General features: G+C 37.2%; 1 protein-coding gene across 1 annotated transcript in view; it reads left to right on the top strand.

Annotated features, from left to right (window-relative positions):
• LOC118762143 overlaps positions 1-16,115 on the top strand; it is a 78,545-nt gene extending 62,430 nt beyond the window's left edge. The window contains exons 6-7 of the mRNA XM_036500530.1: positions 8,277-8,453; positions 15,435-16,115. Of these exons, the coding sequence (XP_036356423.1) occupies positions 8,277-8,453; positions 15,435-15,559 (302 nt within the window). The 3' untranslated portion in view covers positions 15,560-16,115. The remainder of the gene's footprint in view (positions 1-8,276; positions 8,454-15,434) is intronic.
• The last annotated feature ends 10,673 nt before the right edge of the window (positions 16,116-26,788 follow it).

Raw genomic sequence — 26,788 nt, 5'->3', positions numbered from 1 at the left:
TTATTATTGATATTGTTCTCACCTTCATGCTCCAAATCTTGAATACTTCAATTTCAAGGTCTTTGTACTTAGACAATTTCTCCACTTCTTTTTGAACAATATTTTGATCAGAAGGACTGCAATGTCTATAAGTAAGTAGGTGTTTTTTTCCCCCAATCCTTAATTATTATGTCTGGGTATTATCATTTATTTCTTTGTCGGTTTCAACCGGCATATCCCAGATGATTGCGACCTGGTCGTTGTCTTGTCCCTTGTTTGGCACGTCCTTATACTACCTATTGTCAGTTTTAATGTTGTAATGTAGGCATATTGTCCATATAACTGCTTACTTGGTCGTGTCTGTAAATATATATATATATATATTCAGATTTGGCAAAAAACTGGGCAGCCAGAGATGATGTGGTCAACTGTCTCACTGTGCGTCTTGACCATTCAGCATTTGGTGTTAAGGTCTGTTTTTATTATTTTCTTTTTATAGCTGAGTGTGGTCTGGCATTGGTCTCTGCAGTTCTTCCATTTCAGCTTTTAGTCCAGAGCTTTTGAGCCAGTGTTGGCCTTTACTTAGGACCATTTCCTCTCTGCCAAGCCTTGCAGGGTATTGGCCGTGGAGTGACTTTTTTCACCATTCAGTATCTTTTATAATTCTGTTTTCTGTTATTATAAATTCTTTTTCTCTGACCATTTCTGCTATGTTGTCATTTGAAGTCATTTTATCAGTGTAGTTTGTTTCTGTTTTGTATTTTATCGCTCCCTTGTGTATAGAGAAAAGCGATTTCGTTTTCTCATATTGCTTTATTGGCAATCTTTCGTCTCTAGTAGACCTTTCCGTCGATTTACATATGGGCTTGCGGGAACTTTTGAAGTAATGAGAGCGAAAGAGACTAAGAGAAAGCGATTGTATGACGAGGGAAGTTCTTTTGAAGTTACCGAAGCATTGATGTACATGTGTGTGTGTGTGTGTGTTTGATGGGGTGTGGGAGACAGACAGTATGTTGTGTAAGTGAAGTGCTTCTGTTAGTGTGTGTGTGAAGAGACAGAGTAATGTGTGAAAGAAAGAGATAACTGAAATTTTTTACTCGGTGTATGTGTATATGTATGTATATTACTTCAAAAGTTCCCGCAAGCCCATATGTAAAAAAAAAATTTTTTTACGGAAATCGACGGAAAGGTCTACTAGAGACGAAAGATCGCCGCTTTATTATATGCAGTAGTCTTTCACTTTTTGTTTCTAAGTACTTTCCTAGTCCATCTGTTGCTATTTTATTGTAGTTCTCTGTCTGTATCAGGCTACGGCCTCCTTCTGAGTATGGTAGACATTGTGCCTGCGTCAGCTTCGGTGTGGTGACTTCAGTACGCTTATAATAGACTTCTTAAGCACAGAGCCATGTTCACGCTTATAAATATCCATGTGTGTGTGTGTGTGTGTGTGTGTGTCAAAGAAGAAAAAGAAGAGAATGATTAGCGAACATTGTTATGGATGAAAAAGAGAAAATATTTACACGTTTGTCAAAATATGCAATCGGTTTTATTCGTGTTTAAAGGGATTTAATCTTGCCATGGGAAACAGGAAAGCAAGTAAAAAATCTTTCGTGGAACTTCTCATGCCTTTCATACAAAATTCACATTATGTTGGGTTGGAAGTTGGTTTTACACGCACACACAAACACACACACACACACACCACACACACACACAACACACACACACACACACCGGATAACCGAAGAGATGGCGTTGTGGATTCCCACTTCGGCATCTGAAACTCAGAGTTTTATCTTGACTATCGAGTAATGTAACATATTATTTTATAGATAAATTTCCTCTATTTACATAATATTGAGGTCTCTTTCTTTTGTTATCTTACCGTTTTACCAATATATATATATATATATATATATATATATATATATATATATATATATATATATTATATATATATATATATATATTATATATATATATATATATATATATATATAATAGATACATACTCCATGTATCATTGTATCGACCAGGTTATCAATTGTTAGACATAAAGCTGGTCAATGCGTTTCCTGGCATTACCGTAGCTTTTTGAATGACGTCGCCTCAGTGGCTAGATGAGCAGGCCAGCATGCATACACACATATACTCAGACACAAACATACATATATACATACATATATATATACATACATACATGCGTGTATGCATGCATACATATAAGCTTATAAATATAAACGCGCGCGTGTGTGTGTGTGTGTTTGTGTGTGCGTGTAAATCCAACTTCCAACCCAACATAATGTGAATTTTGTATGAAAGGCATGAGAAGTTCCACGAAAGATTTTTTACTTGCTTTCCTGTTTCCCATGGCAAGATTAAATCCCTTTAAACACGAATAAAACCGATTGCATATTTTGACAAACGTGTAAATATTTTCTCTTTTTCATCCATAACAATGTTCGCTAATCATTCTCTTCTTTTTCTTCTTTGACACACACACACACACACACACACACACATACGGATATTTATAAGCGTGAACATGGCTCTGTGCTCAGAAATGTGATCGTTGCAGTGATCACGACAGAGAAAGTTGTCATGGCAATACCTGCTCAGAGGCCTACGGAAAGTTACAGAAAGTGTATGGAGAGGAGTGTATGAACGACACACAAGTGTATGAGTGATTCAGACGTTTCCAAGATGGCCGAAAAAATGTCGCTATTGACGAACGTTCTGGGAGACCCGCAAAATAAGATGGCGAGTTCCTGTTTTTCTTCCGCTCTCTTCATTCACATTATTGATTTCTTGAATATTACCTCATGCGTTCTCTATTTTTGTCCATCCTGTACTTTTCAAATAAAAATTCTGGGACCCCCTTCGGTCACGACACTGACCATGGGATTGCACCTAGAAAGTTACCCTCCTAGTCACAAGTCTGGGCAAGGTGGTTTTATGGAAGATCAGCAGTCGCCCATGCGTACCAGCCTCCCCTCTCCACGCCACCAGTGTTATCCAAGGGAAAGGCAGAGGCCAATACAGCTTGGCACCCATGACGTCGCAACTCATTTCTACAGCTGAGTGAACTGGAGCAACGTGAAATAAAGTGTCTTGTTCAAGAACACAACACGCAGCCCGGTCCGGGATTCGAGCTCACAACCTCACGATCGTAAGCTCGACGCTTTGACCACTGAGCCATGCGCCTTCACATAAATTATTTAGTTATAAATTATTTAGTTATTAATCACTTCATACAAAATTCATTGTAAATACTGAACATACTTTAAAGTATTGGGTTGCAGGAAGGTAATTTCGTTTTCGGAAATAGATAGAGTTACAATTTTTTTGAATGACTTTTGTCGGTGTTATTTTCACTTTAGAAGCAAGTTACGTGCAACCTTGTTTAAAGCGATTAGTTCAGTGTCAATTTTAACATGGAGTGCAAAAACGAAACTTTTCGCCATATTTTACTTTTTTATTACCATAAAAGCAAGAAAGCTGCTGAGGCTCACAAAATAATATGTGAAGTTTATGGTGTTGATTGCTTAACAGAACGCACATGTCAGAAATGATTTAAAAAATTCCGTTCTGGAGATTTTTCACTCAAATTTGACCAACGTTCTGATCGACCTACTGAAGTTAATGCATGAAAGCCATAATTGAATCTGATTGCCATATAACTGTGCGAGAAATTGCGGAGAGGTTAAATGTAGCACACACAACAATTGAAAATTACTTAAAATGTCTTGAAACCATTAAGAATCATGATATTTGTGTTCCACATAAATTGAAAAAGATTCACTTAACACAGCGAATCGATATTGATGATATGTATTTCAAACGCATTGAAGTCGACCTTCTTTAGAAACGAATCATCAGTGGTGATGAAAGATGAATTGTCTACAATAACATCAATTGAAAACGATCATGGTCCAAGCGTAATGAACCAGCACAAGCCACATCGAAAGCTGAATTGAATCAAAAACACTTATGCTGTAAATTTGGTGGGATTACGAAGGTGTTGTGCATTCTGAGCTGCTTCCAAGTAACCAAACAATCAATTCAGATGTTTACTGTCAACAACTAAAGAAACTGGTGGAAGGATCAAAGGAAAACGGCTTGAATTGGCAAAATCGTAATGGAATCGTGTTCCACCATGATAACGCTAGACCACACACGTCTTTGGATACTTGTGAAAAATTATTGGAGTTTGATCGGAAACTGATGTCACATTCACCATATAGCCCCAACCTTGCACTATCAGATTACCATTTATTTCGAAGTTTGAAAAATTCTTTGAATGGTAAAACTTTCAATAATGATGAAGACCTGAAATCGCACCTGTTTCAGTTTTTGGCTGATAAGGACCGGAAGTTCTAAAATCATGAAAGATGGCAAAAGTTCTAGCATCATGAGGTTGCTAGAAAGATGGCAAAAGGTCATCGAAGAAAATGGAAAATATATAATTGATTAAAGTTCATTGTTTGTATGAAAAAAAAAAGGAACTTTTATTTAACACTAAAAAAAGCCTTCAATATATGCAGTAAAAATCCCATTCGCAAAAATGAAGTAAAAATGTAAATATCTTTAATTTTTATTTCCGTTCTCTAATTTTAGCAACTCCTATGTGTGTGTGTGTGTGTGTGTGTTGTGTGTGTGTGTGTGTACAAGAGTTAAGGAATGGAGTAGATAAAATCCGGGCTACATATGTTTCATAGCGAGCGGAACCTCGGAAGTGGTAAATATCCAAGCGATGTGTATACCGCAGGCTACTCTTCAGGCCAAGGGTATCTTGGTTAAATGAAAGTTTACATTCTCGCAAGGAGAAACATGTTAACACATGGATGATTCGATCACAATTTTAGTAAAATGGTCTGACACCTGTACTTATTTTTTTTTTAAAGCCTGGCACTTTTCTATTGGTCTCTTCTGCTAAACGACTAAGTTACGGGGACGTAAACACACCAACATGGGTCGCGACGATTTTTTTTTTTCAGTTTCCGTCTACCAAATCCATTCACACGGCTTTGGTCGGCCCGGGATTATAATGGGAGACACCTACCCATGGTGCCATGCAGTCGGATTAAACCATGTGGTTAGGAAGCAAACTTCTTACCACACAGCCACACCTACAACCATATGTATGACATATATATATATATATATATATATATATATATATATATATATGACGCCTCGTTCTGCTAGACTGGACAGGATACAGACAAGGGGCAAATCTAATACAGCTATAGGCCGGGATTGGTCAGAATATTGATGACGTCCCGTTCTGCTCGACTGGTCACCTGACAGGGTGCAGACAGGGGGAAGATCTAATACAGCTATAGGTCGGGATTGGTCAGAATATTGATGACGTCCCGTTCTGCTTGACTAAGCCACCTAACGAAACGATTGGTCAAGGGGCAGATATATATATATATATATATATATATATATATATATATATATATATATATATATATGTATGTATATATATATATATACCTGCTTCCATTTCCTGAGCGCCTATTAATAATAATACTGTAATTGTTCCATTGTTGTTGTTTTTTTGTTTTCCCGTTTGGATTAAAATTATATATATATATATATATATATATATATATATATATATATATATATATATTATATATATTATATATAATATATATATATATGTGTGTGTATATATATATATATATATATATATATTATATATATATATATATATATATATACATATATATATATATATACATATACATATATATATATATATATATATATATATATATATATATATATATATATATATATATATGTATGTATACACACACACACATACATACACGCAAACACACACACACATATATATATAAAGTAAACAAAGTTAGGTTATAGTAACCAACTAAGGGATAAAATATCTTTATTTACTATCGGTAGCAGTTCCCCGTGTTATCTGTGGACATGGACATGCAGGCACACTAACCCTTTTTTCATTCACTCTAATGAAGCTCCATGTTCTAGTCCGAATATCCTATGAAGACGAAGAACATTATTTTCACAATTCTTTCGTAGTCACCGATTGGCATCGGAAGTGGAAACGGCCGTAAGAATTGTTATGTCACATAAATGTTATGTTACGTCGTGTTTTGTATTAAATAATAATAAGCTACAGATGTGATCCAATTGATTTGTTGATCTAAGGTTTTCTCCATTTTCTAATTATTTAAATTTATATATGTATGTATGTATGCATGCGTAGTTTTCATTCTTTTAGATAAAATGTATCTGATGGTTTTCAGATTACCCAGTTACACACACGTTGATCAGTTTACCAAAATACTCTTCCGGAATGTGACCAAATGAGGTCCATTTCTAACATAGTCTAGTTTAAGATTCACACACTTATTCTATCAGAATTGCAGTGCTTAGATCCCATTGGTGAGGAAGTTTTCATTCTGTTAGTAAAAAAGGGTCATCAACAACAGATGTGAAATCATCATCACTGCGATACTGCTTCCCAGTCAAATGTTTTTTCATATTGGGGAACAAATGATAGTTGGATGGGGCCAAACCAGAAGAATAGAGAGGGTAATCAATCAGTTCAAAGCCACAGTCATGCACTCATTGAAGCCAAGGATTTACGTGCTGGAGCAGTGCCCTCATGAAACAAAACCCCTTTCGTCAGTTTCTCTGGATTTTTGATCTTGATAACTGCCTGTGCAAGTTGACATAGTACTTTCCATTGATAGTCAAGAAGCACAATGCCTTTTGCATCCCCCAAAACTGAGGTCATCATCTTCCCTGCAGATGAAACGAACTTCTTTGGAAAAGGTGAGGTGGGGGTGTGGTTCTACTGCATGGATTGTTTCTATCTCGAAGTGATGAAGCCAACACTCATCCTGAGTTAAGAACCATTCAAGGAAACCAGCTGGATCTGCCTCAAGCAATGTCGATTTTTTCCGTGATGTGATCAGCCATAGGTGTTTTTGATTGGATGACAGAAGATGTGGCACCGACCGAGGAGAAACCTTTGTCATGCCAATTTTTCATTGAGCAGAATATTCTCAACCTTCTCACGGGATACGCTAATGTCATTGTCTATCGACTGTCATCTATTTCCATGTGGTGAACACAATCAATGTTTTCCTCGGCGGTGGCATTTGCAGGACATCCAGACGTTGGGTCATCTTCATGACTTACTCTCCACCTCCTAAATGCAGCTGCCCACGATTTTACATCAAATTTTTCAAATTCTTATAAATTTTCATTAATATTTGATAAGATGAAATGCGTCGAAACTGGTAATATTAATATTTTTCTGTAAATAATCTTTTATTAAATTCCCGCTTAAACTGAAATGTCTTAGACTTAATTATGTGCTGTTTCTACCTACTGCCTTTTTATATCTTCTATAATAATAACTACTGAATCTCTTAACTCTTTGGATCCTCCTGGAATACCTTCTCACAAACTGACACTGAAGAAAGGAGTTCCAATCATGCTTTTGATAGCGGAAGAGGAGAAAGAGAAAAAGATGGAGAGAAAAAAAGAGTTTGTTTTTTTTTACAATTTCTGTCGTGGTGCAAAAAAATTGTGGAAACCGGTGTGGTATTTGAATAAATCTGTTTTCAAAATTTAAAAAGAACTACACGTTTTAAGATTCACGTACATTTTCAAACCCCAAAACAAATTCTCCGATATTTTTTGCTGTGTGGGAATACATATATTATATGCGTGTATATATGCTCGTGCACACATACACGGGCTTGCAAACACAGGTGTTCAAATAAAAACAAAGAACACTCAACACTTACAAATTTTAAATATTTGAACTAAGAATCTGACCGGGAAGTGCATAACTTGAAGTTTTATGAGAAACCCGCTTGATCGTCCTGACGATTATATACATAGATAAAGTCTCACATATCTAGTATAGTGATCAAAAACTGAAACAATCATGAACTGAGATCATTCAAAAGATTAATAGGGAAAAGCTCTCTGTATAAGTGTTTAAAATACAAACATAAGCAGGGAAGACAACTCTTGTAAAGTTAGTTGACCAAAATTTTGAGTAAAAAAAAATGACATTGTATGAATTTCGTTCAGAAACCAGGTCATTGAAGATATTTATGTAAATAAATCAATATGTAAATGAATGATTTTGTATATATTTTTAAAATTTCGTACATAGTTTTGTCAATATTAATTTAATGTATTAATACAACAGAGAAAAAATTTACAGAATTTTTCAAATTTCTTCTATTTTTTCTTGTATTTTCTTTATAAAATTCATATAGACTTAGACGAATGTGCTGAAGGAATCCATAACTGCCCTCCTCATATGAAATGTCAAAATACAGTTGGTAGTTTCAATTGTCTTTGTTCCTGGGGATACCGTTGGAATGGGGAAACTTGTACCGATACACCAATACCTCACCTAAAACCGGATGATGCGCTGCCAGTAAAGGTATCACGTAAGTATCTGTGGCATTGTGAAAACATCTTTGTGTTTTTGTCATTATCTTGTTCATTATTTTACTGACACCTGACGTTTGAGCAGCTTACACGGCAGAGCGTCGAAATTTACGGTCCTTTACTTTCTGTATTCAGTTCCACCTCTGTGACGTCAGCCATATATTTTCTCTTTTCAAGATCTATAAAGTATAGAATCTGTCAATTACTGGAGACGATTTAATCGACAATACTCAACCACTAAATTTGTAGCCTTGTACACAATTTTCGAAATTAATATTTCACTATACTAAATTGCATTTCACTGTCTAAATCGTATTTTTTTAGTTTTCGCACATCAAAGACTTACAGAAAACATTACTTTAAAAGGTGTCATGGCTATTTAATAGTGGAAGCTTTTAAGGGCGAATCAAGGAAAGCTATTGTGATTGTTTCAACCCTATACTAGGGTGAATTCCACAAGAGTGAAAGTGGGAGGGCTCAATGATAACTTTATCTGTACGTAATATATTTAGGCAAGTCAAATTGGCAACAGAGCTTATCCTTCTCTAAACTATATTCGCAGGAACTGAAGTCTTTGTGTAAGCTAAAGGAAAAATCGTCAATTTTTACAATGCAGAGTGGTGAGTCGCTTCCACCATACGGTAGACTGGGTTACTTGAAAGCGAAGTGTCTTGGTTGTGCTCATTTGTGACTCTATATGAATCAACGTTCTCTTGGGCAGTTGTCCGATAACCGGTCCATAACCAAGCCATAAACATTTCCCTTATACATGATACAGGACAGAAATGGCCTACTTTTTTTTTTTAATCTAGAAAAATAAATGGCAAGTTTGAGTAATTGTTAATTTGTTATTTTAACTCCTCCGAGACAATCTAACAGACCTTGATGAAACTTAACACATGGTGGTGGTGGGGGGGGGCTTATGCCCATGCGGTCGCTTACGCACTTGGAATTTTTTAAAAATCGATTTTTAGCATGACATCAATTTGATGAAAAATGCCGAAATTTGGCGAAAAATGTTTCATGGGTATAAACATACAGTTTATTAACGGTAATCTATTTAGCATTTGCTAATTCTTCATTTCAATGCGAATTGTTTTGATTTGCTAAAACTTTTTATTTCAATTCGTTGTTTTAATTCCACAGCGTTTCAGGTTTTGATTGGGTAAGAGCATTTTCTTTCTCAAGCAAAATTTAGGCATTTGCGCACCAGCCATCGTGACATCAATTTGATGAAATCTGCCCCAAAGCATAAAATTTCGCCATTTTACGCACATGCACAAAAATGACAATGACACAGGTTCGCTACCAGACTCTGCTCAATTTTTCGTCAAATTGGTTCTACCCATTAATATAGATTTTAAATTTTTGAAAAATATCAAAATTTGACGAAATATGTTTTATTGCTATAAACAGATATCTTATTAATAATTAACGGTACCTCAGCTGGTGACACAAACTTTCATTCACACTTTGAATTTGGTGATACTGGTAACGGCTTAAGCTCGCTCTGATACCATGAGTTGAGGTGATGTCTTCTAGTACCTCCAAATTTAATACACAATTATTCATAATTGTAGAGTCCTACGCTGAAGAGAAAAATAGTTGGGTAAGACATAATTATCTAATTTTTATGCTTTCCTAAGACTTAATTTCGAAACGTACGTCCGTAGGTGACTTAATATAGAATGATTGTCGTCATTTCTTTCTCTTTTGCCTGCGTTTGCCTTTTAAGTGCTGTGGTTTTACTGAGATCCCCCTTTTAAGTAGAAAGAATAGCCAAAACTCTTTGACTGCTATTTCTAAACTCGGTGTGTGGTGAGGCAAATCGTTGCTAAACCCTTAATTACTTAGTATATATATATATATATATATATATATATATATATATATATATATAAACGGCAGTTTGTCTGTATGTGTTTCTGTGTGTCTGTTTTCTCGTACCCTCACCCTGACCACGGCTTTCAACCGATTCTGATGAAACTTGACACACACATAGCCCAATGTCATAATTCAAAACTAACGCAGTGAAAACTTTGAAAAGTTCCCCCAGTTCTGAAACAAAATCGATAAATTCGACATGGGTCGAGAATCTAAGCTTTTTATATGCAACACGTTTTCTACAGACTGTCTAGGGGACGCAACTCGACCTTTTTAACTCTCAGAACACGTGGGGTAAGTATCCTAAAATGTATAAAAATGTACAAAAACGGCAAAAAAGCGGGCAGCAATGTGAGTGACAACGACGAAAAAGTCAAAAGTGACCAAACTGAACAAACGAATGGAAAAGGTTTTTTGGTGCACACGACAAAAGCGGTTTATAATAAACCAAGAGTTTGCAAGTAGCGTCCGAGGACCCTTAGGGTACGTCAAAAATTTAAGGTAAAACGTTTGGGGTGGTAGTTATAAAGAAAGTGTAAACAAAAAAAGTATTTGAATAACTTGCGGCTGCAGCAGCTATTAGTAGAAGTGGGGGGTAAAGTCTCAAATGTAATTTCTTCCAGGTCGGAATTGGTTGGGTTGAATTATCGATAGCTGTTTGATAGTTATTTGGGAGTGAAGAGAAGACATTGCAACCTACACATGCGCCTTCGTTCCCTAGAGGGAAAGGAGTAGAATGGGATTATTCGTTGCCTACCAGGGGCTCTTACATACCCGGGCAACGCTGGGCTATGCTGCTAGTATATATATATATATATATGTGGATTGAAAGACTTCTTTACTTTTAAATCTAATGTTAAATATATTACTTTCTCACCGTTTCCCCGACTGCAGAATTGGTTTCTTACTTAAACTAGCTTCTTACAGAGTCGTCCATTTTAATTTCGGAAGGGGAGCGCTTTTAGTAACGTCACCGATTTTTGTTTTGAAGAGATTGTTTCTACATCCGTTACGTACAATAATTTAAGTGAATTATTATTTTTTTTTTTTATCTCAGAATTCAAGTGTTTTTATTCTCAAAATTATACATTCTTTACAGAGAGGGAGAGAGAGAGAGAGAGAGAGAGAGAGAGAGAGAGAGAGAGAGAGAGAGAGAGAGAGAGAGAGAGAGAGAGAGAGAGTGACAGACAGAGTGACAGACAGAGACAAAGAGACAGACAGACGGGCGGTCAGAAAGACAGTGAGCAAACGAGGGAACGCAATACTGAAATATTTTCCCATTCACAAAGGGTTCCCATCCTTTTCACAGGCAGAGTGAGTATAAGGATCGGTGACGTTGAAACGGGAAGTTAAAGCATTCATTTCTTTCCGATAAATATAAGTGATGCAAAGGAAGGGAACTGGATATCATTGGAAAGTTTGTCTGTAATAGTGGGTTTTCTACCTTCTTTGCATTTTTATTTCCCCATCCTACTTTTAAATATTCTTGAATGCAATATTTACCAGTTTGCAGATTTCTCGATTAAATTTATGTAGTCTTTTGTTTCTTTTCTTTTCTTTTTTTTTCGGTATCAGATTTACAATTCTCAATTCCAAACTCTTTCACTATTTTATCTCTATATATATAAACGGCAGTTTGTCTGTCTGTGTGTCTGTGTGGCTGTCAGGTTGTACCCTCACCCTGACCACGGCTTTCAACCAATTCTGATGAAACTTGACACACACATAGCCCAATGTCATAATTCAAAACTAACGCAGCGAAAATTTTGAAAAGTTCCCCCAGTTCTGAAAAAAATCGATAAATTCGACATGGGGTCGAGAATCTAAGCTTTTTATATGCAACACATTTTCTGTCGGGAGACAGCTAGGAACATCGTATACATAGAAGTATTCGAGTGAAGAGAAAACATTGCAACCTACACATGCGCCTTCGTTCCCCAGAGGGAAAGAACTAGATTGGGATTAGTCGTTGCCTACTAGGGGCTCTTACATACCCGGGCAACGCCGGGCTATGCTGCTAGTGATATAATATTAGTTTCGTTCTGCTTTCTTTGAAGAGGAAATCGTTGATTATATGGACCTCAGCTCACGACTGGTACTTTATGTTATAGACTCCGGAAGGATTACAAGCAGAGAATTTAAACGTAAGAAAAAGCACAAAGCACTTTACCGATGCTCTGACGATTCTGCCAAGCCACCGCCTAAATAACGATTTTTTCTAGCTTTGGCACAAGGCTAGCAAATCTGAGAGGAGGAGAAATAGATTACGTCGACTCTAGTGGTCAGCCTGTATTACTTTTATCGACCCTGCAAGGATGAAAGACAAAGTCGACCTCGGTGGAGTTTGGTCTCAGAACGTAAATAGTCAGACGAAATGTCACTAAGCATTTAGTCGGTGCGATAACGATTCTGCCAGCTCGCTACTGAATGGTAATAATTCTTTCTGTTAACAGAAGTAGTTTAGCCGATTACCTCGACTCCACCACTTGATTGGTACTTATCAACTCTGGAAAGATGAAAAACAAAGTTGACCTTCGCATTTTGCCGGATGCGCTGGCAATTCTGCCAGCTCATCGCCTTAATAAATAATAATAATATTGGTTTCTTTATTAACCACTAAGGATTTTCAAAAAGATCGACTACGTCTCAGGTCGATACAGTACAATATAATATAATGTAGGAGGCGCAATGGCCCAGTGGTTAGGGCAGCGGATTCGCGGTCGTAGGATCGCGGTTTCGATTCCCAGACCGGGCGTTGTGAGTGTTTATTGAGCGAAAACACCTAAAGCTCCACGAGGCTCCGGCAGGGATGGTGGTGATCCCTGCTGTACTCTTTCACCACAACTTTCTCTCACTCTTTCTTCCTGTTTCTGTTGTACCTGTATTTCAAAGGGCCGGCCTTGTCACTCTCTGTGTCATGCTGAATATCCCCGAGAACTACGTTAAGAGTACACGTGTCTGTGGAGTGCTCAGCCACTTACACGTTAATTTCACGAGCAGGCTGTTCCGTTGGTCGGATCAACCGGAACCCTCGTCGTCGTAACCGACGGAGTGCTTCCATCCACAATATAATGTGGGGTTACTAAAAAAGCGTGTAAACATAAAAATATTAGTAACAAAGAAACCAACGATTCATACAAGAAATGATTCCTCAATAGGAGAGAGGGGAAACTTCCGAGGGTTGTCAGTGACAATCCCACAAACTGCGGCCACCCAGACCATTAGGACACATGCTCTCTCCCTTTGCTCCTCCCTCAATTTACAAGCCCCTGCTCAGAGTAGGCGCATTCACTAGGACCATCCTTGCCATTTCCCATCTATCGTTCATCAAATTTGCCATTCTGATAATTCTTGTCATAGGATTTCTTCGCAAACTGAATTTTTGCAGACAGAGAAATCTCTATCCGGGAGAAGAGAGATATTTCTGCGCATTTGAGCATCTCTATGTTTAGGTTTGTAGTATGATTAAGTGGTATTGGTAGGGTTTCTTTGGGGGTTGCAGTGATGTTGGCGATACTTCTTTTTTTGGTGGTGGTGGTGGTGGTGGTGGTGGGGTTGCAGTGTCGGTTTATGCTCCCAGATCGGTTTAGGGCGCTTTTCAATCCGGTCCTTCATCGCACTCAAATTGTTGCATTTTGAATCCATTACATTTGCCTTTTATTGTTTTCCTTTGAGTTTCCCCTCGAGCTTGTTGTATTATGTTTAAGCATATTGTTCTGCTATTTTGGTGAGGTTAGTTTTTGCATTTCCTATTCCTGGTTCTCATAAATAAACTCCATACATTTGCGAACCCTTTTTCACTTTGCAAGCATCAGTTTTTATAAAGGTGTTGTTGTTGTTGTTGTTGTTGCTGTTGGTGGTGGTGATGGTAGTAGTCGTCAGGGTCAGTTGTGCGACGTGCGGCCGAGCGTTGTGGAGAAGAATTGGTCCTTTTCTTTTAACCAATGCTGGCTGTTGTTGTCGGAGTTTCTTATGCATTTCATCCATTTGCTGACAGTACTTCTCCGCCGTAATGGTTTCGCCTGGATCCAAAAAGCTGTGATGGATGAGACCGGCCGCAGACCACCAAACAGTCACTATGACCTTCTTTTGGTGCAACTTTGGCTTCGGGAAGTGCCGTGAAGCTTCATCGGCGTCCAACCACTGAGCTGAGCGTCGCCGGTTGTAAAGAATCCACTTTTCCTCGCAAGTCACAATCCGGTCGAGAAACGAGTCGTTATTGCTGCATAACAGAAGGGAAGACGACACTTCAAAACGGGCGTTTTGGGGGGTTGTCCTTCAATTCGTGCGGCACCCATTTCTCAAGAATTTTTGTTTTTCCAATCTCTTTCAAGTGGTTGGAAATTGTCGCTTACGTTACGTCTAATTCAGAAGCAAGCTCTCGAACAGTTGTGCGTGGATTAGCTTCGACTAAGGCTCTTAGTTGATCGTTGTCAACATCCGATGGTCGACCACTACGCTTATCATCTTCAAGACTCTCGTCACCACTACGAAATTTCTTGAACCACCATTGTGCTGTACGTTCATTAATGGTTCCTGGGCCAAATGCATCATTGATATCGCGAGCTGTTTCAGCAGCTTTTCGGCCTAGCATGAACTGGAATAAGAAAATTGTGCGAATTTGCTTTTTGTCTGTTGTATTCAACGTTCCGGAAAAAATGGCCTAATTATTCAAAAAGAAAAAGAGTAACACGATTAAATAGAGCAAAAAACGGGCTTTAAAATGATTTATTAAGTCAAAGTAATTTAACGAAAAATAATTTGAAAATACATCATTTAAAACCAAAATTTAAAATTCCGCAAGAACTTTCTTGACAACCTAATACGAATCTTTTGATGTTTCCTCTTATCCTTATGGTGCTAAGCATCGACCCCACAGAGCAACAGACTAATACTGTATAGGCTTTAATAATGCATGAAATTATACATACATAAGTGTTCAATGAATTATGTAGTTCACCTTTATAATAGACAGACGACGTGTGTTTATTCTCTTTTGCAATTTGTTTCATACAAGATTTGGAAATATTCGTCTGACTTTGTCTAAAGATAACAAAAATATTATATATATGCTTCTTATTTGCTTCTGTTTTCAGGTAAAATGCAGCAGAATAAACGATATCAAACTTCTGGCGAACAAAGCATAAAAAATCAACACTATTTGAAAACAACAATTCCTATTTTTATTTATCTTACTGGGATAGGAATATATAGTGTCTAAAATAACTGTAATATTAAAGCATGAAAATATTTGAAAGAAATTTATATATCATCTATTTACAATGAATATGTTGTTTTCATCCTTGTTGCTGTTGTGGTTCATTAAGAAAACAAGATAAAGATTTATAGACAAGAGTCATTTGTTGTTCTTAAACTCCAGGCCAGATATCGTAAAGCTGAACAACAGTCAAAAGAGTACTTGCTGGGACCATCCATCTTTTCCCCCAGGCAGAAGTACATTATCAAATGTATCGTTCCTTTTTTGATATATTAAGTAGAGTGTGGTTTGTGGAAAGTTTGACCGTAATTTCTAGTAAGACGCACGACCACAAAGAGGATTCCTCTTTAGCTTGCAGCTCTTGCTTTATTCCCCACGTTACTGATTGATCTGATTGATCTGAATGACTAAAGTGCACGCTTGAAAAAGAGTATAATGACAATAGGATCTCTAGAGCGACAGTCTGATTCACTTAAAAATAATCGATTAAAGACAGAAAAATCTTGAAGTGTGAGTGAGAGAGAGAGAGAGAGAGAGAGAGAGAGAGAGAGAGAGAGAGAGAGAGTTGTCCTAAGAAATTAGACTGACCGAATAAATAGTATGTCACTCCATGGGCCTTGCCTACAGGCGTCGACAATGATTGGAGCTCCATGTCATGAGGAAGAACGGCAACATCCAAGACCTTTTTGCAAGGGTGGGGGGTCTCTGTTATCGAAAAAGGAAGGCAATACGACACATAGGTTGCTGCAGGTGAAGTAATGCATCAAAATATCGAATCATCCTTAAACTGGAAACCGGGTTCGAAGGTTTGCACAGTTTAGAATATGTTAAAGGAAGTAAAGGACCGAGGTAGTATTGTCAACCCCCGGGTGGCGGATTTTGTCTACCATGTCTGTTGACTGGTACAATCCATTCGAAGGGCATCCACACAGGTTGTGTTAATCCAGTTTTACCCATAATCTTTAGTCAACCTGAAGCTGTGGTAAAAGACATTTGTCCAAAGTGCCGTAGAAAGGGGGCGAATCTAGGGCGATATGATTGCGCTGTAAACGTCTTTACACGGCTTTGCCTACACCTGGTGTTTATTGTTTAAAGTTATAACAGTTGGATTCGACCCCACGTTTGGCATGGAAATCACATGTTGATCAAACGTACTAATACAATTTCCATCTGGTCAACGACTTTGGTTCACCTGATAGTCTGGCGACATGACGAGGACTTTCTGTGAAAAGAGTCAACAAATACAGCTTATTTTAGCGCGAAAAGAGCAGAGTGATTAAGTCCTTGGTGGAGCTTTCTTTCGACTTATAGCTGTCTTCACAGCTAAATATTCAACCCGGCATGATAGATGAAGAAACATACCGCGGCAACATGGCAACAAGAATATGCATTGATGTGTAAAAATTAGCCTAAATATTGAATTTCTGACAGAGATGTCCCATGCTTGTAATATAGGTCGTTTCATATAAAATGTACTTTTGTTTTATTGCATGAATACCTTCTGTATTAATGTAGCAGTAAATGATGCCTATATATACTTACAATAAGCCTTTTTTTTCCTACCAACGCTACAGTATGTTACCAGTAAACACCAATAAAAGAAACGTGTTCAGAAATATTATGATGTAGAGTAAATAAACATAACAGGGATCTTTTCACTTTCATCAGCAGATCGAGAAATTATTTTTTTGTAACTAAACACTTTCAAACTTCGGACACTGGTAGAATGTGTCATATAAAACATTTTTTACTCTTAGCGTTGTTGAGAAAAGTTTCTATTTACAAAGTTATTTCCTGTTAAAGTTATCGTATTTCGGTGATTTCAACCAATCAATGACGTGTCAACCTGAATAAAATTACTGCTATTGTTTTGTCAACAACATCTATCGGTGGTGTATATTTCGTTTCTCACTGTTATTTCGTTTCTCACTGTTATAACATCTCAGTTACATTTGTATGAATAAACGAGTTTATCTGAAGCACGTTTACTTCATGACATCACCATAATCGTTCGTGCATTTCTACTGCTTTTTAGGATTTTTTTTACCTGTTTTTCAGCTATTTTCGGAAAGACTTCTTCCCACCTCCACCCCATTTTCTTGCAAATTATTGTTTTAAAAAAAAAATTTTTGCCAAAAACCCACCTTTTCGGATACGGAGATTCCGGAAAATTGCCAAAAATCGGAATTTTGAAACTTTTGGCCCCCTTACCCCTCCCTCCTCCAATTTCTTCATTTTTTACTTTTTCCGAAACCCTAGCCCTAACCCTAAAACCATAACCTAAAACCATAACCCTAACCCTAAAGCCCTAAAACTAAAATCAGTACGAACGCACGAACGATGTCATAAATAACAGTGACAAATGAAAAATACACCACCGATAGTTGTTGTTGACAAACAACAGCAGTAATTTTATTCAGCTGAATACACGTCATTGATTGGTTGAAATTACCAAAATACGATAACTTTAACAGGAAATAACTTTGTAAATAGAAACTTTTCTCAAGCTCATGAGCTGAAACTAGAATCAATCAATCAAACGCTAAGAGTAAAAAATGTTTTATATGACACATTCTACCAATGTCCGAAGTTTGAAAGTGTTTAGTTACAAAAAAATAATTTCTCGATCTGCCGATGAAAGTGAAAAGATCCCATAAAAGTTTCAGCCAAAAAAAGATCTGCTGCTTTTGGAACAACAAACTTGACTAAATAAACGTTTCCTTCTTTCTCTTGTTAAGTGTATACTTAAGTGCTGCGGCAAAGTTTTCTCACCCTTCAATGTCCTTGCTTAGTTACCTAATTAACGAGCTGTTTTATTTTATGCCGTTCCACTTGTATCTCACTAATAGATGAATGTGAGCCGAAACTTAAGAGCATTATATTCTTATCTTACAAAATTACGCTGCTGTACTCCGGTGTCAATATGTTTTATCAAGTGATCTCATTTAACATACTTCCGCTACTCCCTGTTGAAATTACTGTTTCATCACGCATGTTTATTGTTAAATAGGAGGTTTTTCTTTTAATCCCTTCAAATTTGTCAGTCATCCTCACTCTATTTCCATTGCCACAAATGCAAGGGAAGTACAATAGCTGCCCGGCTGAATTCGACATATGCATTAATCAAAATAGTGGACGAAAAGAGAAAACGATTCATTCAGTAGAATTTATAACTTCACTTTAGACCCCTTACATCCTTCATTGCAAAAACATCACTCTGGTTTATACATTTAGACCACGAACACGCGCACAATATGCACACATCTATAAAATACTTTAGCAGAGCACTGTTATTTAAATATATTAGTATTTTAGTAAATCTCTTATGGTGATTTTCTAACTAGCTTTATAATGAATCAGTCAATAACAGTGATCGGTTGGCGCCCGTAGACAGCCCGGTCTGATTAAATGCACCGGAAGTCGTAGCGCGAAGTAGTAATGGGAAATCAACAAACTTTAGGTTAATACAAAGATGTTCGGGACATATGTTAATTTTTAAAGGCAATTTCATTACGGTTTACCGTGGAGAAATAATTCTCGCTTGCAGCAAAGGTGTAAATACTACATTATCAACTCAGTGGTGCCCTCTATTGGGTTCCTAAGTGAATTTCTGGTTTGTATGCCTTCCCCAATAGGGGAGGCCAAATTGAGGTAATCTTGAACCGGTGATGAATAAGTCATTTAATCAGGATTGGTCATCAAAAATTATGTATTACATAATATATAATTGTATAATCATATGTGACTATGTAATAAAAAGTTTGCTTTCCAACTACTTGGTTCTGGGTTCAGTTGCACTTGATGTGGCGACTCGGGCAAGTGTATTCTACTATAGACTCGGATCGAGTGGATCTGGTGGGCGAAACTGAAAGAATCCCGTCGTATGTGTGGTGTGTGTGTGTGTGTGTGTGTATCTATTGTACCCTTTTTAAGGATTCTTACATAAGACTGTGAGGCGCAATGGCCCAGTGGTTAGGGCAGCGGACTCGCGATCGGAGGATCACGGTTTCGATTCCCAGATCGGGCGTTGTGTGTGTTTATTGAGCGAAAACACCTAAAGCTCCACGAGGCTCCGGCAGGGGGTGGTGGTGACCCCTGTTGTACTCTTCCGCCCCAACTTTCTCTCACTCTTTCTTCCTGTTTCTTGAGTAACGCTGCGATGGACTGGCGTCCCGTCCAGCTGGGGGGGGGAGCACATACGCCACAGAAACCGGGAAACCGGGCCCATGAGCCTGGCTAGGCTTAAAAAGGGCGCATAAAAATTATTTTTCAATTACATAAGACTGTATCTATTTCCTTTTTATTTTCGACTTTTTGAAGAAGAGAAAATAACAAAGAAAAATTAGGTTCGCCTTAGTGTTTTGGGTTTAAGGTTTAGGGTTTTGGGTTTAGGGTTTTGGGTTTAGGGTTTAGGGTTTAGGGTTTATTGCCTAGGATTTAAGATTTCAAAGCGTAGAATTGTAGTTTAGAATCCAAAGATTAACGAAGAATAGTAAAAATAAATTGAAGTGGGGAATATTTTTTATCGCAAAATCGTTATCTTCAATGCTTATATATATATGTATATCTTAGACTATCCGTGATCCGTTGGGTCACCAATAATTCAAGGTACCGGGAAAGTCTGAGTTCCCCAGCAACGGAATTTTGTTTCGTAGGTTTTTTTTTTCTTTTCCAGGTTATTTCGCATACTTCCAACGAATATGACATCAAAATCACGAATAAACGGCTCCTTTCCTCAGAAAAGGAAAGATCTGGCTGCTATTTTTTGCACGCCCTGCTACCACATAAAATGTATTTCGGGTCCTTTATCAAAAATAGCTGTTACGTGGTACTATGGCGTGCTAGAAATAGGAGCCAAATCTTTAGAGGTGAGATACGTTGAATGCACTCGAAAGAAAACTATCGAAAAAAACTATTTCACATGGAGTTTACGAACTAGTTTTACGAAATATATACTGTATTTTTTAAGTCATTTTCACTTTAAAATATTTTGCCCATTATAATGTGTCTAATAGAAAGATCAGAATTTCTTTCCTTTCAGGGTTAAGTTATTTTCAGAGTATTTTCCAATTATGCACCGTTTTGGGTATTTATACCCCCAAAATACCGAATATTTCAATAACCACTGGTCCGATCTATTCTGTTTACATTCACATTTCAGGGGCGCATCACTTTCAAAGTATTTTCCCATTATGCGCCGGTTTGGCTGTGTAACATTGCAAGCAAGCAAGATTGAAGTTCACTTTTAATGTAATATAGGTATACCGTTATCAATTTGTGTTGCAAGATTCCTGATGTGAAATTGTGTGTTAAAACGGATATCGTTGTATTTCGGGATGTTCATTTTAGCCAAAACAAAAAAAAAAATGACCATCCTGAAATACAACAATACATATATATATTCATATATATATATATATATATATATATATATATATATATATATATATATATTATATATATATATTATATATATATATATATATATATATATATATATATATATATATATATATATAATATATATAATATATATATATATATATATATATATGTTAAAGGAATGGTCCGTTCCATGCTGTTTTTACGTTTTCGTTTCTCGTTGAGTTCTACGTCTATTTGTAGTGTCCTGTACACACGTATATATATTTAAATATGCATGTATATATACATGTAGATGTAGGTACGTACATATATGTTTGTATGTATGCATATATTTTATTTATTACACTATTGTATGACTGAGCGCCTTCGCGTCGATTCGATTCGATTCGTTTGGTTTCGTTTCGTTTCTTCTTCTTCTCTAAGCTGGTTTATATATATATATATATATATATGTGTGTGTGTGTGTGTGTGTGTGTGTGTGTGTGTGTGTGTGTGTAAACAGTAAAAAATAAATACAGATATGGACAAGAACATGAAACACCAAAGAGACGACACAAGAACCACGGGACGGGACATTCGAAGCCCTCAGTTATCAGTCAAGAACCAGATCATCTTCGCAATTTTGGCTGATTAATCTTGAGATTGCTCCGATCTGGGCAGCCCCCAAGGGAAATCTAAGCCAAGTGCATTAGATCCCTTGGAAGAAAGCTTCGAATGTATACAACACGAGGACGGAAAACGAACGAAGTACACGAATAAAAATACAGAATACGTGACAACAATAAGGAAAGCACGAATAAGAATACAAAAACGTAAAAACAATAACGGTAAGGATAAAAAACAAAACAGAACCAGGACGTAGGACAAGGGTCTTTCGATATATATGCACACACGCACACACACATGTACAGGGTAACCCTAAAGTCACTCACAAAGCAAGTTCAATATGTTCAAAGTTCAATGCGCTCAATGACATGCTTATCTAATAATGAATAAAATGAAGAGAAGAATACCGAATGCACACGTACAGGATGAACAAATTAAATAACATTAGTAATTACGTGATATAAAGAAAATGCCAAATATCTTGGTGCGTGACTTTTAACCCACAGCTGTATATATGAGAAGGTTTCCATAAATTATCCTCACAACTTTCACAATTTATCGCCGAGATGTGTTGCTTGCAACCAGTGGAACTCACATGCAAGTGTGCTGATATCTATTTATATAAAACTGTAGTTGTGTGAGTGTCTGTCTCCTACGATTTAGATTCCTAACTACTCCCACATTTTGCGGTGCAGTTTAACCAAAACCGGGTATCTTATAGTCGTGATTCATATCGAGCCCGTCTGGCTATTAGTGTGCGTCTACGACGAGTCTACGATTTTTAAAATAATTTAACATAATTTTTTATTCCATTTTAATGCATAATTTTTCGTGTGTCGATGGCGGCGGAGTTGGCGTCCATGGTCACACCTGCACCTGTTTGCTTCTCCCCCTTCTTCCCTCCCTCGTGAAGCTGTGGGAAAGGGAGTGTAAGGAAATCAACGTCGTAAAGCGTTGTCAAGGAGACCAGCGTTCTTTTAGAACAACGACTTCATGGCTTGAAGACACCAAAACAGAAATGGCTAAGAAAGCCCGAATTGGCATCTATAAGGGAAGTAACTCTCTAAAAATGCTTATATAGTTATTTCCCTTACAAACCCGAGCAACGCCGGACGATACTGCTAGTTTTTAATAAAACTTTAGTTTTTCGCCTACGTTTTCCAATAAACTCTGCTGAATTATCCATATTTTTCATTTTTTTCCTGAATTTTTCAAACTGTAATGGTAATAAATGGACACCCTGCATAAATAAAGGAAGTGAAAGACATTTCGGAGCGAGATTATTTACAGCACAACGCCAGCGTATATTTTATATGCACATTTTATACATTTTTATAAACATTGGCTTCAATGTTTTGAAATAAGGCCCGCAATTTCGGTGAAGGGGTTAGTCGATTATACCGACCACGGCACCTGATTGATAATTATTTTATCGATACCAATAGGATTAAAGGCGAAGTCGACTTCGGCGGAAGAAATGCTCATAAGCATTTTTTCCGGTGCGGAAATACAAGCACACACATACTTGCACGCACACATACATATGCATTTATACACTATATAATATAATATAATATAATATAATATATATAATATATGCATGTATGTATATATGTATGTATGCATATGTACAGGGTTTACCATTCAAATTCAATATTACCAAGCCCAATCATGTCAACGTCATTGTCAAATTCGTCATTGTCAAATTCGTCATTGTCAGAGGCAGTTTCGTTATTAGCCTTGATTACGTTGTCATCAACTTCAATTTCGCCGTTAGCAACTTAAATGTCGTCAAAGAAGGATGGAGCGAATTGTTTTGATTTTTTTTTTTTTTTGTTTTTATTCATTTATGAACGGATATTGACATAAGTGGTTATTTGTCGCGGAATTGTAAGATTATGTAAACATACGCACAGGTTGACTGTGTGGTAAGAAGCTTGCTTACCAACCACATGGTTCTGGGTTCAGTCCCACTGCGTGGCACCTTGGGCAGGTGTCTTCTACTATAGCCGTGGGCTTCCCAAAGCCTTGTGAGTGGATTTGGGAGACGGAAACTGAAAAGAAGCCTATCGTGTATATATATATATTATATATATATATAATATATATATATATATATATATATATGTACGTGTGTGTATATATATATGTATGTGTGTGTATATATATATATAATATATATATATATATATTATATATATATATATTAAATCTGTGTGTGTGTATGTATGTTTGTGTATGTATTTGTATATATTTGTGTATGTGTATGTGTTTTTCCCACTCCCCCCACCATCGCTTGACAACCGATGTTGGTGTGTTTACGGCCCCGTAACATTATAGTTCGGCAAAAGAGACCGATTGAATGAGTAGCAAGCTTACAAAGAATAAGTCCTGGGATCGATTTCTTCGACTAAAAGCTGGTGCTCCAACATGGCCCCGGTCAAATGACTGAAACATGTAAAAGAATAAAAGCGTAAAAGAATTAAGATTTGAAAAGTTGCCGCGTTACTGTGAATATACGCATATACATTTACACGATAATAACACAATCAATAATATAAGCTATTAAGCCAGTCTAGAAACCGATCCACGTGAATCTAAATACTTAAATGTATGCTGAGAGATTGTCTTGGCTCGTTTGCCTTCGGGTGGTTGATTACTGTCGTTATTATCAGTGTATTTTCATCATCATCATCATCATCATCATCATCATCGTTTAACGTCCGTTTTCCGCGCTAGCACGGGTTGGACGGGTCGACTGGGGTCTGGGAAGCCAGGGGCTGCACCAGGCTCCAGTCTGATCTGGCAGAGTTTCTACAGCTGGATGCCCTTCCTAACGCCAACCACTCCGTGAGTGTAGTGGGTGCTTTTTACGTGCCACCTGCACAGGTGCCAGGGGGGTCCGGCATCGGCCACGATCGGTTGGAGCTTTTAACGTGCCACCGGCACGGAAGCCAGTCGGGGCGGCGCTGGCATCGGCCACGTTCGGATGGTGCTTTTTATGTGCCACCGGCACAGAAGCCAGTCGGGGCGGCGCTGGCATCGGCCACGTTCGGATGGTGCTTTTTATGTGCCACCGGCACAGAAGCCAGTCGGGGCGGCGCTGGCATCGTCCACGTTCGGATGGTGCTTTTTATGTGTCACCGGCACAGAAGCCAGTCGGGGCGGCGCTGGCAACGGCCACGTTCGGATGGTGCTTTTTATGTGCCACCGGCACAGAAGCCAGTCGGGGCGGCGCTGGCATCGTCCACGTTCGGATGGTGCTTTTTATGTTGGCGATTTAAATAAGAGTTTTGACTGTTATTTCCAGCAGGTAGACATACCTAGTGTGTCCTTTGATTAATTTTAATCCTTCAGCTATTTAATACTTTTTTGGAGGCCTACAATCAAAGAATTCTTGGTCGGCACTTTTCAGACGGTTATGGTCCTTATTAGTGCATATGCTTTCATCCATGTGCGTTAACTACAACATTAGAGCGGTTTAGCTCTTATTTCTAGCAATGTAGGAGTTTCTTAACACCCTAGTCACATTTAGTGACAATTATAATTCTCCTTTTTGGGGAAACATTGCAAGCACCGGTGATTGGTAGAAATCATAGTCAAAATTTAACTCAGAAAGCCACTAAAAACTCTAACCTCAAGATATTTACGGGATTCGGGCACAGCAAGCTAAACGATCTTTCCCTTGTGAGATAAACTGACAGGATGAAATAGTTGGACAAAGCCTTATCACGTAATCTCAAAATTTGATCAGAAGGATCTTGTTTCTCGTCAGAGGCCTCTACCACTACTCAGGGTTAAAGAGATAGCCTGTCTCGTAATAGTTCACGAGAAAAAGAGACCGTTGATAAGCAAGCGCTAAAATTCAAAACGGTTAAAGTGTATATTATCTATACAATAAGACTAGCTAAAGGTGGCCCGCTCTACGCACGGGTAAGAGTGTGGTTGTTACTTTCTGTTGCTTCGTTTCTGTTTTTTATCACCATATTCTCCCTCTTTGTTTCTCTCTCCTTTCTCTCTCACTTTCCCACTCTCTTACTCTTCCTTTCTCTCGGACTTTCCCTCGCTTTCTCTTACTCTCTATCTTTCTCTATCTCTCTCCCATTTATAAACAACAAAAGATCTTGAGTAAGTTGAGAAAGAAAATATTTTGAAGGATCAATCATAAATATCAGGCAGTGACAACGGAAAGGTCTGCTTCAAGGAAGACAGCAAAACACTAACATTTAAAGGGGATAGACGAACTTACGAGCTGAATAAAAATTTAAAAAATATTGGAAACCAAAGTTTGAAGGGATAAAATCTGAGGATAGTAGAGTCACCATGGCTGGCATTTCTTAACGACGGACAGCAACGTAGTGGCAGTTTAACGGCTGGCGTAAAAATTTAAACTTGATGTAAAAGAAAATTCCTAAACACCAAGCTTTGAAGTGATTCTTTCTCACGACAGTAGACTCACCATGGCAAGCATTCAAAACTTCTTCATCATGGACGGCAACACATTGACAATTTAAAGGCTGGCACAAATTTTTTTAGCTTGATCTAACAGAGAATTCCTAAACACCCGCTCCTGGAAATTTTAATCCCCTTCAAGCCCCATTTAGACCTCTTTTCACATTTTGGTTAATATAACCCGATTTCATTCGGGTCTACTCGGGCCACATTTTATAAGATGAGGAATTTTGTCCTAGAGGCCACGCCTTTCATTTGAAGAAAAAATAGTTGCCATGCAAACTCGCCAGCACTTTTAACATAGGTGTGCATATTTTCAGCACAACCGACTACATAATGCATACATTATATATATATATATATATATACGCATTATATATATATGTGTGTGTGTACGCATTATATATACAAATGTATACAAATATATATATATATATATATATATATATTATATATATATATATATAAATTAGAGATAAAACCACTATTAGGCAAATCAAACAGTGAAAAACATAAACCAAAACATAAAAATAAAAATATAATATACAAAATATATAAAGTATAAAATTTTAAATTTAAATTATTTAAATTTAAAATTAAAATTATTAATTTATATTTATAATTTTTTAAAAATATATATAACTATCAAAAAGTTTTAAAAAGTTTAATATACATAAATACAGATATATACACTTTGTATAAATACATTATATATACATATTTATATATAGAACACACACACACACATATATAAATTAACCCAATAAATATCTGATTCATAATATTTGT

This window comes from Octopus sinensis, linkage group LG1, assembly GCF_006345805.1.
Source record: "Octopus sinensis linkage group LG1, ASM634580v1, whole genome shotgun sequence".
NCBI classification, from domain to species: Eukaryota; Metazoa; Mollusca; class Cephalopoda; order Octopoda; family Octopodidae; genus Octopus; species Octopus sinensis.
Note: the sequence above shows the minus strand (reverse complement) of the source record. Positions and strands in the feature narration are given on the sequence as shown.